Consider the following 17,206-nt stretch of genomic DNA (forward strand, 5'->3'; position numbering starts at 1 on the left):
TATAAGGAGAAAAAGCTGTTGCTTGTAAAAACCGTGTAAACAAACATCAGAGATTGTTCTAAGCTTTCTTATTGAGTGTAAATGTTTAATTAGAATTGTTGAAAATGGTTGCACAATGTCACCATTTTTAATTTCCTGTGTCACTTTTTTTTAAAACACCCTACATTGGTGAACAAAAATCATAACCTCACATGAGTTATGTGCATGATGAAACCCTGTCACAAGACCATATTTGCTTTGCATATGACCTCTATTTTACTTGAAATGTTTTATATCACTGTAGATTAGCAAATTATTTCTCCTGCAAGAATGGAGATGTTTTGTATCCAACTATTTAACTTTCAAGAAAATGCTAAAGAAAGTAAGTCCTAATATAATAAATCTAATATCTGAAAAATAAAATACGCTACCGAATTGTAAATTGAAAACAGTCCTGCAGACCATACTTTGTAGCTAGTTTATTAGAAAATGAAATTGGTGTTTTTTTAGATTTGCTAAATAATTCAGTAGATTCACAAAATGAATATAGAGTCATGTGTTCACCATATAATTTATTAATTCACCATTTTTTACTCAATTGGTTAAAATAAATATCAGATTTATTGGGCAAAATGTGGAGACATACTTGGCTTTTTTGCTGGGAATTGTTGACTCTAGTAAAATGTAAAGAAATAAAAATGTATGAAAACATACTCATATTTACCAACACAAATAAATTTATATTGGTGAAATACACAACAGCATATGTGAAATCTGATTATTTAGTTTGAGTACTGCACGTTCTGTTGATAAACTCTTTAAAAAACTAAATCTTACATATCAGGAGTTATTTTTACGCTTACATATTTATCTTTTAAATGATTACTTCCAAATTGCTCTGAAATGTGAAGTTTGTAGTCGCTCAAAAAAAGGAAAACAATTAGACGATGTCCAAACAAGGAGCGCCCAGAAGAACGAAGTTCGATTTCCCATGATGCAGCTGGGGTTTTGCTAACTCGCGCCTTTGCAGCGGAGCAGTCCATCTTGCCTCTTGCATCGCGACAGTCATCGTCTTCGAGCGCGCCGTCCGTGTTGTTGTGGTAAATAATGGCGGCCTCGGGAGGAGGATTATCATCTCCCTCAAGCTTGGGGGTTTTGAGCACTCAAGCGCCACCAGCTCGGGCTCGGTTCCCGGGCCGTCCGTGCTCGGTTCGCAGCAGGCTGCGGTCGGAGAAACGGGCCAGACGCGGAAGATCAGGCTCGGACGACGGCGAGCAGGCTGTCGGAGGGCCGAGGCCCGTAAACATCGGCCTCGCTTTAAGCGAGGATCCGTCTCTGCTGCGCCTGCTCGGGGTGGCGGAGAAGCACAAGCGGCAGAAAGATGCAGGGTTCGACTCCAGCACCAGCGAGGAAGTGAGTCAATTAGCCATAGCATGGTCGTGATATTGAAAATGATGAATTTAATATGACTAGTAAAGACGATTAGCTGTAAAGTAACGACAGTATAATGTCGCTACTTACAAAGAGCTGTTCAGCTGCCGTAGCGCTAGTTAGCGGCAACTTAGCTTGGAAATACAAACCATACACTGGCTTAATAGTTAGCTGTTTGTCTGCAGGATATGCATGAGAAAGGTGAAGTGAGTAATAATAGTTTGTCCACTAATGCCTATAATAAATTAAAAGTTTATATTCCTTTATGAAATGTGCAGAATACATGCTTCAAGTTATATCTGAGAAATACGTGTCCAGCTGAGTCTGTTTGCACTCAGGCGGAAACTTTGGCGCTATGATTTCACTTGTGTTGTGGAAACCATGAGGTATCTTTCTTTGTTCATCCTCTGGTATGGTTTGATGAGTTGAAGTTCCCACCCAGTTCTGACAACCTCTGGCCGCTAATCTTGTATTTAAAACGTCGCTGCTGCGAAGTAGGGGATCACAGTGTCCACGCTGGAGCTGCTGTCAGCTGACTGCTCCGTGTTTTAACGTCAGTTTTACGTAGGAAGCTGCAGAAAACTGAGTTAACCGACAGCTTAACGTTATATTAAGATAACTAAAATATCTAATGCAGAATTCCCACTATCTCTTTTGATAACCAAATGCAATGAAAACAGCTTGTTTCCATTATTTGTTGTGCAAGTGCAGTCACATTAAGTGCTATGTTTATGCAGCACATATAATGTTGGTTTGCTTGAATTTAATTGGTATGTTTTGCCATTGCAGCTTTCAACACACCATATAAATCGTTTGTCCATATTTTCAGTACTAAAGTGGTTCTCTAAATTGTAACCAGGTGAGATAGTGTCCATGATGTACTGTCCATTTATCGTAATCATATTACGTAGTCATTAATAAGGGCTTTAATGTGTGACATCAGTCGTAATTCACTGATGCAATCCCAATAGAGTGGACTGTAACAGAGTCACATGACATAAGCTAAAGCTTGTGGATGCTGCTCATCTGAAGAACCAGGGTTTGCTCAGCACCACACACTTGTGATCTGCAAAGCTGGTATTCAGGGGGGTTTCACGGATGACCAAACTTTGGAGTTTTTATTCCTATTATTTTAATTTGAAGATGGGTGTAAGTAATTAGAGATGTCACTGTTCTGCTGTAGAACAATCTATTTGTAGACTGCATTACATTTAGAAGACAAGTATATATTTTAAGTTCATCAGAGTCTGCATGATATGTATCAGATATCAGTCCATACGATAAATATTTGCCCGAAATTGTTTCAGAACTGCTCCCTCCCCATCTTTTTTTGATTGCTTAGAAAGTGTTATGAAATAAAATTACAGCTAAAAAATTAAACATGCACAGAGATTATGCAAAGGTAGACAACATGTGAGCTCTTTAATAATTGACTCACAGAGGAAAACATGTCATTTGCTTACTGGTAATTAGAACTACTCTGATGCAACACTGGAGTAAGATTGGAGGGCAGTGCTTGATTCTCAACTATAGTTTCGGTTGGGGGAAAATACCGAATAATCAAATTATTAACAAAGTTGTGACTCATTTAAAGTGTAATGTCAACTGTTGAAACAAAGCTTGGGTTTTAACAGTTATGATGGCTAAAAACTCAGCCTTTTTTGTCAGGGCTCATTGTTGCACTGTGTGACTGCATTTCACCCAGTGATAGCTTAGACAATTGATCGAACATTTAACTATATAATGCTCACAGAGGATATATGGTTGGCTTAATGACTGCAAGATACCCAGTTCCTGTGGCTGCAAAACAAACTGAAATCACAACCGTACTAGTCTACCTTAACATGGTGTTTGTTCTGACATGCTGTGTGTTTGGAAATGATCTTAAAAGCATTTCCAGATTATTTTGCAGCAGCAGTTATTGCTTTTTAAGATGAAATCAAATATGATCAGATGCACATGTCTGTTTCACGTTCTCTTTCATACCTGTGGAAGCACAAAACTACACTCAGTCTTTCAAACATCACTTCTGCATTTTGATAGTTTTTTTTAAAAAACTAATTAATGAAACAGTCTTAATATGTCATATTCTGTTGTTCATCTGATGTTGCAGTTTATTAATTTTTTTTCACTTGGTGAGAACTAGATGACTTTTGTGTCCTGATACTTAAAATCGTATAACTGATTAAAAAAGGCTGTTTTTTTTCCACATTACTTTGATAAATAAATTACTTAAACTAATCATATTATTGTTCTCAGAACTCTTTTAACAGTACAGTTATCTATCTGCATCTTATAATCAGCTGTACCACTTCTATGTGTAACCACATTTATTATTTTAAAGGGATCCAAAGTCAGTAACTGCTTCTTATTTATTGTTCTTAATTTTTTTTTTTAGAAATATTTTGTCATTTGACCATTTCTAGTCAGATATTTATAATTTTTTTTTTTTTTTTTTTTAACGGAATCAAAATATTTGATTCCTTCAGGGAGCGGTCTAGTCGTTTCCATTTAATTCAATTTACCTAAAAAAGATTGTCCTTTAATCTTTTATGGGTATCACTAGAGAATTATATTTCCCTACAACCTAATATGTTGATATTATTCTTATTTTATGTTTATAGAAATGCACAGAAAATCATAATTCAGATGGCACATTTTTAAAAAATTCTTTCAGTATTTACATTGCTTATGAATGTATTTAAAGTAAAAAAAAAAAAAAAAAAAAAAGACCAATCAGTACTGAAATGCTGTACATAATAGACATAATCTGTGGCTGTTTCGCTTCAGTTGTAGGACGTATCAGCTGTTTTTGTTTGTGTATCTTTGCACCTCTTTTTATTTAAAAGAAAAAAGTGACAGAGACTTAAAGCCTATTCTTTGTTTTCCCCCAGGATGAAGATTTCACTGGATTCGGGGCCACAAGAGTTCATCAGAAAAATTCAGTTGCTGCCCTTGAGTCGTCAACCACCCAAGCCAGCTCCCCTCAGGCTTCAGACCTGTTGTCAAAGGCAAAACCTGTCATTGGAAAAATTATTCCAAGGACCGCAAAACCAGCTGTCATTGGGAAAATTGTACCAAGGCTTTCTAAAGAGGAGCAAGAAGCTAAAGAGAGTCCAGTAAAAGACAAGGTGGTAGTTAAAGCCAATGACAAACAGGTAACCGTCACTGCAAAAGGAAAACCTGCAGACAGGCAGCCGTCAGGTATTCGTGGCAGTACAGCGTCAGTTGATCTTGGCAATGCAGGCAAAACGGGATCTTCTGGAAATGTGCTTAACATGTCAGCTGGTGGGACCAAGCACCAAGAAAATGTGGAGAGTGTCCCTGCAGCAGTCAAAGGTGCAGGAAAAGCTGAAAGTATGGTCAAAGAAGACGGCAAGGTGCCAGAGGAATCAGTAAAAGATCCGTCTCAGACACAGAGATCGACAAAGACCGTAGGTGGTTTCCAAACTGGTCACTCTAGACGCACATCTCGAGCAGTCGCTCTGTCTTTGAAGTCGTTTCACAAACGTCAGAGGAAGAGAATAGCTAAAGGTATGGGTGCTTCTCCAGAGGCTGGAGCTGAAGCTGGTGCCCAGAGCGGAGACGAGGCAGCAATGCCGCTGGAGTGTAAGGCCGCAGAGACCTCTGTTAAAAGAGCGCATAAAAAACATAATCGTAAATCTTTGTTTGGGTACAAACGAAAGTCATCTGCAAGTGATTCGGTTATTAAATTCCCAAAATTTCATCGGGTTCGCACAAAACGCATTTTTTACACCTATGTGCCAGAGCCCTTCCCCCCTGCAGCAGTACAGGATGTGAAGGAGCAGCAGATCCAAGGCACTGCCCCATCAGAGGAAGAGCACGGGTCAATTTCAGAGCAATTGCACCAGGGGTCCAACAATTCCTCTGCAACTGTTACAAGCGGACGGTCTTCCCGCATTATTAAAACTCCCAAAAGGTTCCTTGATGAGGAAATGATTCCCTTTCCAAAGGGCTGTCTTTCAACATGGCTGAAAAGTCAGCAAAGAGAAGATGGGAAACCAAGTGCAGCAATCCAAGAGTCAGGTTATACTGGCTACTCGCAGCAGCCATTTGTTGGGGAGTCCATTTCTATATATGACAGCCCATCTAGAGTTTCAAAATTTTCATCAGCACATAGTACAGGAGCAAACCGCCAGGAGATCTACAAAAACCTCAAGAAACTGACTTTGAAACTGGCTGAGAAAAGGAAAGGCCAGTCCAGCATTGAGGATGATTATACACCTCACGGCGACAGTTTGACCTCTCATGTAAGGAAGAGACGAAGGCCCAAGCTCATGATGGAGGAACTAGACTCCCCCGGAGTTGTCCGAAAACTGGCTGTGGTTGTGAACACGGATGTAGGATCATCCTCAGAAACCCCACTAAAAGATGAAGGCAATAACGGTAAGAAATATTTAGGTTTTTTTTCTGTTCTTATTTTTGTAAGAATATTGCTACTTAATTTGAAGTGTAGCTTTTATGCAGCTGCTGTGTAATTACTGCCTGTTGCTTGAAAGTTTAAAACATTCTTAGTCTTAAATGGACAGCAAGCTAGAGATTAGAATAAGTCAATTGGACAGATTGGATCAGAATAAGAGAAGACAGGCTGCTTTATTTTGTAAAGATTTAACAAATAGTTTTTTTTAGTGTACTTATTGTTTGGTTCATTAGATTTTCAGTGGATTTCCTACAGTTATCAGGTTGTAATCTCATGTAGAGCTGCCTTTAAGTTGCTCTCGTGCTTCTATACAGACGAAGTTGCAAAGGTAACAGGGGATGCCACTGAGGCATTGGAAGTCAGTGGGCCCAGCCATCGCATCGGTCTCAGTGGAGCTAATAAGAGGATGCTCCACCTGCTGAAGAAAGCTAAAGTTCAGCTCATCAAGATTGATCAGCAGAAGCAGCTCAAGTTGTCACAGGTAACCACATAGTGCACATATAAACAGCTGCACTGTGTAGCTATCTACGTTCTGATATAAATGTGTTATAAAAATATCTCATTTTGGACTGTGAGGCAAAACAAGACTTAGACATGCACCTTTGACACGAGTCAGAAAATTATTCTCATATTTATAAAAGAAATGGTACTTAAACCAACTCTAGCATTTTCACATAAAACTGCTCTTGCAAGATAATCTCTATAGTGATGACCAGTTTATTTAGTAACCAGTGTGAGTGAACCAGTTACCTGCTGCAATGACTCTTAACCACACTGATATGCAACTTCTGCCAGTAAAGGAAGAGTTTTATTTACACTTTTTTTGCTGACTCTTTCATTCAAATGACTCTTAGCTATAAAAGTATAGATATACCATTACTTTACACTTCACACTTATAAACTTGTTTTCTCTCCTTGTCTGGACCGATAGTTGGGTTCAAGAGAAACACATGTACCAGTGAGTGGAAGGAGGAGAAGGAGGACAGTTGGTCTGCCCCCTAAAGATTTTCCTCCACAGGTAAAATGTTTTGATATTAAAATGAAAAATATGAAAATTCTAATTAGCCCTGCGAGGGTCTGGCGAGCTGTCCAGGGTTTACCCTGCCTTTCGCCCTGAGACAGCTGGAATAGGCTCCAGCTTCCCCACGACCCTGAGTTGGATTAAGCGGTTAAGAAAATGAAAGAATGAATTCTAACTAGCTTTGGTTAGCTTTTTATATAATACAATAAATAAATAAATAAATATATATATATATATATATATATATATATATATATATATATATATATATATATATATATATATATATATATATATATATATATATATATATGTGTGTGTGTATATATATATAATATTTATGTGTATCTTTGTTCTGATTCCCATTATTTCTGACACTTCAGGCTTCCTGTTCAGCTTTATTTAGTAAGTTCCATTTTTAAAGAAGTAAATTATATAACCAATCGATAAAGGTAGATGGACAGTAACTGTGTTATATTGATTTTCTTCTTGTCATTGTTGAATGATTGTCATTGGTAAAAGCTTAATGCCAGAAATAGATCAGTAAGACCCCAATAGAGTGGATCCATGTTGGAGCATCACATATCGATCAGTCGTTTTTATGATTTGTTATCTTATTCTTGCATCCTTTTAATGTCCGCGTATGTGTGCAGGAGCAACCGCTCGGGGGACCGAGGATCAAACACGTGTGTCGGGCAGCAGCAGTGGCTTTAGGGCAGCCTCGTGCAATGGTGCCAGATGATATTCCCAGACTCAGTGCTCTGCCACTGCATGAGAGGGAGGGGATCACCTTTTCCTCCACAGCAGAAGGTACAGACCATTTATATTAAACATAATCAGTAAAACAACTATCCTTCAAGTTTTACAATATTTCCACAACCAAGAATCGGACACTTCTCACTTTTTTAAATAGGTTAAGTCAGAAAGACAAGTTTAAAGCATGAAATCAATATAGTTTACTTAATAGCTGAATTAGATTGTGTCATTAATCATGCAGTATAACTTATTTTCAGTTGTAATTCTCATAAAATACCATTATTGTGCATGTTAAAGCGTGCACCGTGTCCCTTTCTTTGCAAAGCTGTAAATACAAAAAGGAAGATAGTATTTGTAGCTGTTGTTTAAGCCTCCAATCTTCTTATTTAGTGTGTAATTTTTCTTTCTTTTTTTTTTTTTTTTTTTTGCTTTCTCTCCGGTTGAAATGTCCAATATCTGACACAGGATACAGCATAAAGGAGACCTCTCAAACACACAGATTCATTTTAAATCAGCGGCATACAATTTCTCAAAATGATCTTAGAAAGTGGTAAAGCTTGAATTTAAGTGTGGTCTGCTTTCAGCAGCAGTGTTTTCATTTCTTTCTGTTTTTTTTAATCAGATTTTGAGATTCTGTTTAAATTGTTTTAAACAAAATATGTTTTAGCAAGCATCAGCAGACTGTGGCTAGTTCTCAGTGCTGCTGGCTTCAGACTTTTACGGAAAAGGAAAAAAAAAAACTTTGAAAGATTAATATATAATGGCTAGAAATTCAGTGTTTTAACATAAACCAGCTCTATTTGACATTATTTTATTCAGTGTGTCAGAAAAGGTATTAACTGCTGGGAGATTTTAAAAAAGGTTATGTAACTACACACCTCAAGCACTATATCAGCCATACTGATAAATGAACCACTAGTTGGGCTGTTTACATGTTATTAGTATCTCCGTACTTATTTGACTAACAAGAAGTGAACATATGTTCATTCTAACCTACATATATTGCTGAACATCACTGTATTCACTGGTGAGTAATGCAAACTTGGATTTATATTGTGGTACTGTTATTATTTATTCATTTTTAAAGAACCATAACAACAATATTTATTGTATAAAGAAAAAAGTTGCAGCTTTCTTTTCTTTCACTAAATAAAACACAATCTACTGTTTATTAGCACCATTTTCAAGCTCTGCCTTTTTAAGATTAGATGTCTGTAACAAGTTGTAATAAAAATCCACTGGGAAGTTTGACAGACTTGCCTACAAATATGAAATAAATTTGAGATTTTATGAATAGATCTACATTGTAATGTCACTCCAAAAAGTTTCAGATTTTCCATTTTCTTAAGGCGTTAGCTTAATTGTCTCCTCTGTGATCCTGCCATGACTGCAGTGTAAAAATCAGAAAAAGAGCTTAGCAGCGATCGCCATCAGCTGCAAACATGTGTTTGTGGGGGTTGTAAATGTGTGTACACAATGCATAGTGTGACTGTTTTCAAGAAATGCAATGATGGAATAGTTGTAATAATGAAAAAACACACTACTACAACTATTTGGGTTTTAACCGGGAAAGCCTTGAAGTTAAACCAAACAGTGCGACTTGTAAAGGAATCAGACAAGAATGCTTAAAACTTCAGGTGGATGCAATATATATAGTTGAAAGATCAGGGTGCACAACCAAACCTGCAATCTGTGTTGATGGTATCTTTCATCATGAATCAATTACACCAAAAAAAAAAAAAGATTTTTTCATAAGTTCAGCCTTTCCCCCTAATTTGCAGAAAAACCCAGTTGATTATACAGGATTTAAGTTTATTCCTATTAATTTTCATTATTCTTTTTTCTATCAAACAAAGACCCTCCATGAGTGTGTCAATAAAAGAACACTGAGGAGTTTTTGGGGTTTTTTTTAAATTTGCAGCTGAACTACAGAAAAACTGTAAAATAGCTCAATTTTGTTAGCATTTGGCCAACTTACCATGCTGCGCAAAAAAGTAAACAGTGCTCTTTTTTTTTTTTTTTTTAATAGCTCAATGTAACTAAAATATTTGCCAGCAAAAATATCTTTTGTCACACACAGATTAGCCACCGCTGTTGGAAAGCTTTACCCAACACTGGTCAAGTGAGCATCACTCAGTATGAGGTGAGGAAGTGCTGTTTGACAAATAGACTCACTCAACACATCCAGTGTCCAAAAAAACAAAGAAAAAAGAAAGGAGAGAAAAAAAAGTGATCACTGCACAAGGTTACTTCAAGTTCATTATTCAAAATTATAATCCGAGTAATTTTTGGTTTGTGTCAGTCTGCTGGAACACAGCCACAGGGAGACTCAAGAGGATATCACCAAGTTAAAGGAATATTAAAGAAGAGTTTCCACCATTAACGGATTTCATGGCAGACTCTGGTTCTCATCCGGTCACTTAATTTTATTATAAGATTATTTTTTCAGGCAGCCAATAGTAAAGCAGCTGCAGGACCCAAACTTGTTTACTGGAGAAAAGAATCCCAGTAAGTCCATATAAAGGATCTCCAGTCACAGCAGTTTAGACCTGTTATGTCTCCAGCTGTGTTAACTGGTTTCCAAAAAAGTAAACCCCCCCCCTCACATATATATGTATATATACATGTAATGATAATGCAGACAGGTGCTGGCTCCTTTACCCATCCTCTCTGTGTCTCTCCTGCAGATGTGGCAGATGATGATGATGATGATGATGATGACGATGATGACATCTCTGATCAGGGCAGAGCACAGTGGGTTATCTCTCAGGAAAGCATCCAGCGCCAGAGGCGGGGGAAGGGGAGGGGCCACAAGTTCAGAAGGAGAAGGATACTGAGCCAACATCTTCCCGGCGGAGCCCGTTCCCGGCGCTGCGGGAGCTGTAAAGGCTGCATGATCCAAGATGACTGTGCAAAGTGTGTCAACTGCCTGGATAAACCTAAGTTTGGGGGGCCCAACACCAAAAGGCAATGCTGCATGTAAGTGATTAGTTTAGTGTGGACTATTGCTCTGCTGCATTTTTCTCTGATGGTCACGGATCATAACGGCTTTTTACATGAAAGTTGTTTGTGTTTGTACGTTCTCACAGAAGAACAGTTTCCCAAATCAATTATTCTAATTTAAATTTGGCAAGATTTTTTATTTTTATTACCACTCTAAAAATGATTTATTGAGGGCAGGGAGACCGGGGCCACATAAAGGTGTGCCTCAGCTTTGAACTGTGTATTAAATTATCAGTGCTGACCATAAAGGTGGGGAGGTCTGCTAGACCAAGCTCAGCAGAGCAGGTCAGGTATGTGACATAACAGATACTGCAACAAAGTCCTCATCTTTCTTTATTAATGAGATTTATTAGCACAGATTTTTTTTTTTTTTGTGGCTTTTTTTTTTTTTCCTGACAGCAGATGGTATGTGAATCAGTCACACACAATCTAATGTAGCTTAACCTGGCAGAGAGCCTAGACACACACCTGGCTCAGTCCAGTCCACCAATTAGCAATTCGGTTATAAAGAGGACAGGAATGAAGGTTTGTTGGACAACTTTTACTATGCTACTTTCACTTTCATTAGGTGTTTTGTGGACAGAGCCTGTCTGGGAGTTACCACCCGATTTTACTTCTTATAGAAACTTTACAGACAGAGTTTTTGGACAGGTTGTTAAAATCAGTGTGTTGAGGGAATTATTTTTAGAGGAAGGTGAGTTCTGCACTAGTAAATCAAGCTCTAAAAGTTGATTTGCACCTAATACTGTATGGAATTTTCTGTACGTGAAACATGAAAATACTTTTTATTTCTTTCCAGTAACACATATTAACAATCCTGTTAATGAAGGCAAGTTGACTCTTACAGTTCAACAAATTTGTAGATGGCTACACAGGAATTTTACCTCCGACATGTAATTACATTTTCAAATGTCTTCTTCTCCCAGATATAGGAAGTGTGACCGGATTGAGCAAGCAAAGCTGAAACGCTCTTTAAAACACTTGAAAGGTATGTGTTACATAACACATTAATTTCTAATTGACCATAATATCTAAAAATGTAGATTGCAATTAATGATGGTGTTCATTGTTTCCAGTCCAGGAGAGACGGTTTTCATACTCCACGCCAAGCTCTGATGCCAAGGTAAACTTTGGAGATGCAGGAGAAGGATCGTCCGTAACAGTGTCAGGAATCAGGAAGCAGTCTCTGCGAAACATTAAGCCGCGCTCCTACAGCAGCCTGCTTAAATCTGAATCTGAAGAGGAGGAAGAAGATACAGAGGAGGAGTCTGAAAAATCAGCAATCAAGCCAAATGTAGCTGCTGCTTCCGGCCAAGGTAACAAACCACTCAATGCATCTTGACTTTTCACTGTGGCTTGATATGATCTGGTTGAAGATATAAAGCTGTAATAAAACAGATAATAGATGTAAAATGACTTTTAATACCTAATGATGATGTGGCATCATAGTTTGACATTTCCTTCTCTTGAGATTTGGCTGCAGCCAGTTTGTCATTTTGATGTACATTTCACTTTGAAATATCATGAAAGATGTTGGGGAACTAGTTATTTTACAAAAATGTAACGCCACAACACAAAAAACTGAAAGAATCCGTAAAACAAACAACAAAATTTTCACTTTCTAAAATTTTTCTGTTTGAGAATAATCCGTAAAAGATGGATTTTTTAGATGTTTATTTATTTTTGCTTGTTTGTTTGTTTACTTTGGAGATGTGGCTCCTCAAGATGGCATTTTGCCACCAGATGACCCCCCATTTGAAGTAGCAAAGCATCGCCGGCTTCTCTCCAAAGGTGCAGCCAGCAGACTAAGAACTCACAAGGTAAAACCATTAAGCAGGTTTTTCTTCTTACTTCTGATGTACCGCGTGTCCAGCCTGAGCAAAATGGTATTTTTGGAAAATGTATTAGGTCTTATGTCGGCAAAATAAATTCCTAAACAGTGGATGTTTTAATTTTCCTTTTTTTTTAAAAAAAAATTTAAAAAAAATTGAATATGGTAAAACATTTCTAAATTTTTAAGTATTTTTAAAGTAATTTACAATTTGCGAAGAGGACGCCAATATGTTTTTCCAAATAATACCCTGCCCAGGACTGCGTCTGTCTCACAGTTTTCCCTCCTTTTTTGAATAACAGAAATGTGTTTGGGGTTTTTTTTTTTCATTGTCATTAACCATTTTTAATATCACTGACTTCAGTACCGTCTTTTCTGACTTTAAAGTTTCATCAGAAGCTCCCTGCATGCACCTGTAGCCTGTTACATACTCCACAAGAAGCAAGAACTTTTTTCTTGTTCTCGAGGCCCCATAAAAGAAAAGGACGTCACTTTGTTCTAGTGGACATGATTGAAGAGAGTTCTGGACACATAGAGCTGGCAGAAATGTTTTCTTGTGGGGCTCAGAGAAGTATTGTGTGAGTGGTCAGACATTTGAGGTGGGCGTGGTTAACATGGAAATGCGTGAAGCGAAAATGGCCACTACTGTGTTTTTCCTGATGCAGGTAAAATGGATTGCTTTGATAAACAGCTGATCCAGGAGATGATAAAGTACAAAGATTATTAATGGCGGCATTAAACACACTAATCCAAGCTGCCTGCACAGCCTGAGTTACCGTGGACGAAGTTTCTTGTTAAATGTGAAATAACCAGATTCATTGCACATAAAAGAAGACATCACCGCCCTCCCCAACTCCCACCCCCAGTGCAGACTAAGCTTCTCATAGAGTATGAATGGACTAGATGAAAAAGTTCTTGCTTCCAGTGGATTATGTAACAAGCCTAAATCTTCTATCATTATAAATATGTTTTGTATGTCATAGTTCATTTTTGTAGCAGCATTGTGACATGGTTCCTGTTTGAGGTCATTTATCATTATAGCCCATCTTATCTTTGGCTAACTTGTTTTGTGTACAAAACTGGTTGTTCTGGTTTTGGGATCAGTAATGCTGTCCTTTTAAAAGGAAGGGAAAAGTCATGTTATACTATTATATTGCTTCCTGAAGACTCCACAGGTTGCATTGCAACCTAATGGTGACTTTATGACCTCTGAAAGTCACTAACGACAAAAGAAATTATAAGGACTCAAAGGCTTTTCCTGTGCGTAACAATTCATAATCAAATTAACCATAAATGTTTTATTCAGGACAAGGCAGCAACTTGGTAATAAATGTCTGTTCATAGTAAATATGTTGAAGATAAGATTACTTGAAGAATAATCACAATAATTGGTGAAATAAACATGTTTTGCCTTCTTGCGGCTCTGATATTATTAAAAAGCAGTTTGTTTGGTCATTGCTCAAACTTTGGCTGTTTGTCGGCTCCCAGTTGTGACTCTTTTGCTTCTGCTTATTCTTGCTTCGTGAAACACAAATTGTGCTATATTTTCATGTTTATGTTTGGCTGAAGGTTTTTGCCTGTGAGATTTTTTTCCCCCCTTTGCATTGTGTTGACTATCCTGAAATGTTTTGAGGTTCGTCATTACTTCTGTGAAACTTTCAAGAAGTTAATTGTCTGGTTTATCTCCATTTAGGTGTTGTTGGTTTGCCAGGAGTTATCAATTTGTTATACATCTATAATATTTTTCCTTAATTTAAAATGAAACTGCTGTTCATTATTTTGTGTAAGTTGAAAGAAATGTTTTAATTAAATGCTGAATAATATATAAAAAAGAAAAACATCTCTTTTAGGCTCACATGAACATTACTAACAATAAACTGCAAACAATAGCTGCACTATTGCCTTATAACCTGCATGAGAGTTTAATGTCTGAGGCCAAAGAATGGCTTTGGCTCGTTCAACATGACATTTTTATGTAATTCCTGTGAGACATACACTTTTGCTGCTTCATCCTGGTCTCGTGTTTTCAGTGGATAAATGTGAATGATTTAGAGTAAAGGAAATAAGGAAAGCTTTAACAAGATGACAGGTTTGTCACACTGATTCGAAGTTGGCCACAAAATGCAATTATCTGGTTGCAGTTTGGAGCCCTGATATTGAAAAGGTTATGGATACTATAAATCATTTCCACAGTGCGAACATTTAAAGTTTTCTAAGTGTAGGGACTCAAAATGGCAAAATTTCAGTAGTACCGTTGTCCTTTAAGTTATTAGGCTTACCACTGCATTAGTCTGGAAAGTATTTGTGTGCTCATGGTTGTTGCTGCCGAATGCATTCGCTTAAATCTCCTTTATCTTTCCATTTGATATTCCTTGCTAATTCCCTGTTAGTTTTACTACCACTCTCTTTCTGTGTCCCTTTGGCTGCTGCCGGTCGTCGCCTCTGCATGTATCTAGTATTAGTATAACTTTGAAACCATCTTGCTGGTTGGCTTAGGCAGTCCCCTCCTCCACAGGCACAGGAGAACATGGAGAGGATGGAACCCAGTGAAACTTGCCCTGAATCCGGAGCATCCGAGAGCCCAATGCCGAAGCTGCAGCAGCAGCTACAAATACACTTATATCGTCTGCCTGACTCTATCCTGCAGTCTGCCACTCTGTCTTTGCTGCAACAGTTGCCCAAGTGTGTGGATCGGTGTATTGCACAGTCCAATCCGCCATTGCCCCAGCCTTTAACACAGCCTGCTATTTCACAGTCATCGTGTCCCATAACAAACTCTCCTCCAGAATTGTCCCAGCCTGAAATGCATCCAGCTTCTGTGCTTTCACCGCATCACACTGCAGACTCTCCACAGAAATCGCTGGTGTTGCGTCTGCATCGTTTGCCCCATTCTGTGGTGCAGTCAGCCTTGCGTTTGCACAAATATATACAATCATCAGCTCAACATCCACAGTCCAAACTGCAGTCACCTGTGGCAGAGCTGTCATCACAGGTGTGTTCTCAGGGAGTCAAAGAGTCTGAGATGAAGCACTCAGATGTTCTGATGGAGACTTGTGGAGCTGACAAAGATGAAAGTGTGTGCGAGGTTGTGCCAGAGCCATCAAAGACTGTCAGTCAACGCACAGAGTTACAGGAGGGCATACAAGAGGAGCAGGAGGACACTCAAGGAGAGCAGCCTGACGAGGACAAGGAGGACTCTTCTGTAAAAGAGGCAGTGCTGCAAAGCTGTCCAAGAACTGACCCACACTATCTCCTTCGTTCCCAGAGTCCTGCAGAGTGTGCATCAGTGAACACCCTGACGGGGTTAACTAACGGATTTCCCCAAAAGGGCCTGTTGCAGAACATGCACAAGATCCGTGTAGACTTTAAGGTGAGTGTCTGCAGTAACCGGTTTTTACATGAATGATTGCATGTAGGTTTTTGGCACCAGTATTAAGTTTACTATCTGGTATTTTAAATGACAGAATTTGCTCAGAGATTAACAATAAGAACGTGATGTAATGACAACCACTTTGCTACTGAAGCTAGAACTACATTAAAGTCTTTTTTTTTTTTTTTTTTAGCTTGAAGTCATTTTTGACATTTTTCTTCAAAAGGAACTTTGTAAGCAGACTTGAATTGCATACATTTTACATTAAGAATATTACAAAGTGGAGCCTTGCCACTTACTTTGCAGTTAAGCTAAGACAATAAGCCAGTATAACAGCTGCAGGTTAATGGAGAAGAAACTACAAGAAGAGCCCCGGTGTGTAAGAATTACGCCCATCTACTGGTGCACTAATTGGATGTAAACAACAGAGTAGTGCTCTCCGGCGCCTTGCTGTTTAAGAGCTTTACCGTCAATACTGAAGCAACGGCGTCACAAATGTGAAAGTGTCAAAATCCTGTATAAGTTAGGTGTCCCTTAAGGTGATGAGATACAGGTAGATAAATAATTCTGTTTTGCTTTTTATGCTGACAAGTTACAAGCTTACCTTCCGTGTATTTGCTACTGCTAATAGCTGATAGTTGCTAATGGCCCTGTGACAAATCAGCTGAAATAAATGATGAAATACAAGGGAAAACTCTGGGAATATACAGCTGAAAGATGCACACGGTCGCCTGCTGTTAGGACTACTGTGCGGAGTAACAGCAACTGAATGCTGTTGCAGCAGAGCTTTTCCACTGCAGGCTAGCTAACAAATTAGCGTCTTTATACAGAAGGTAACCATAAATTATTCGACTTAAATGGGAGGAAAAAGTAGTCTCCTGACTGCCCTGTTTCTAACATAGCGGCAAAAAAAACAGTTTGATTGGACTTATCAGTCCAGTAGAAAACTAACCTCTGCATCGGTTTTGAAGTCACTCTGCCTCATGAATTGTCTCCATCTTGTAAACAATACACTGATGTGGAGTCTCGTTTTCTCTCTGTTATTTCTTTTTATTTTCTTGGCCATAATTTCCTCCCTCTAATGGGGGCAAATAGTATGTAGGGTTTTCCATTATGGCAAGTTGAATCATCTATGGTTATCTTAGCTTGTTTCTCCTCCTCCCCCTCCCTCCTCCGACAAGAGCTAGTAGGGCTAACAAGTTTGTCCCCTTTCGGCTACACTTTTCTAAGATGTTGTACAGCATGCCACCTTTCTGCTGGGTGTGCTGCCACCTATGTATTTATAGATAAGTCATTCCAAGCTTTCATTTGGATGTGATTGACTTCAGTAAAATGTGCATTTATGAAAGCAGTACTTGTTTTTGCTAATAAAAA

General features: G+C 38.3%; 1 protein-coding gene across 1 annotated transcript in view; it reads left to right on the forward strand.

The window, feature by feature from the left end:
• Positions 1 to 1,086: 1,086 nt before the first annotated feature.
• The window catches only part of kmt2ba (lysine (K)-specific methyltransferase 2Ba), a gene marked incomplete at its 5' end in the record, with an annotated part of 30,008 nt that continues 13,888 nt past the window's right edge, over positions 1,087 to 17,206 (forward strand). The window contains 10 exons of the mRNA XM_079258702.1: positions 1,087 to 1,392; positions 4,305 to 5,817; positions 6,166 to 6,332; positions 6,783 to 6,869; positions 7,526 to 7,682; positions 10,316 to 10,607; positions 11,558 to 11,619; positions 11,708 to 11,947; positions 12,342 to 12,451; positions 15,728 to 15,832. Of these exons, the coding sequence (XP_079114828.1) occupies positions 1,087 to 1,392; positions 4,305 to 5,817; positions 6,166 to 6,332; positions 6,783 to 6,869; positions 7,526 to 7,682; positions 10,316 to 10,607; positions 11,558 to 11,619; positions 11,708 to 11,947; positions 12,342 to 12,451; positions 15,728 to 15,832 (3,039 nt within the window). The remainder of the gene's footprint in view (positions 1,393 to 4,304; positions 5,818 to 6,165; positions 6,333 to 6,782; positions 6,870 to 7,525; positions 7,683 to 10,315; positions 10,608 to 11,557; positions 11,620 to 11,707; positions 11,948 to 12,341; positions 12,452 to 15,727; positions 15,833 to 17,206) is intronic.

Source organism: Telmatherina bonti (genome assembly GCF_933228915.1).
Source record: "Telmatherina bonti genome assembly, chromosome: 19".
NCBI classification, from domain to species: domain Eukaryota; kingdom Metazoa; phylum Chordata; class Actinopteri; order Atheriniformes; family Telmatherinidae; genus Telmatherina; species Telmatherina bonti.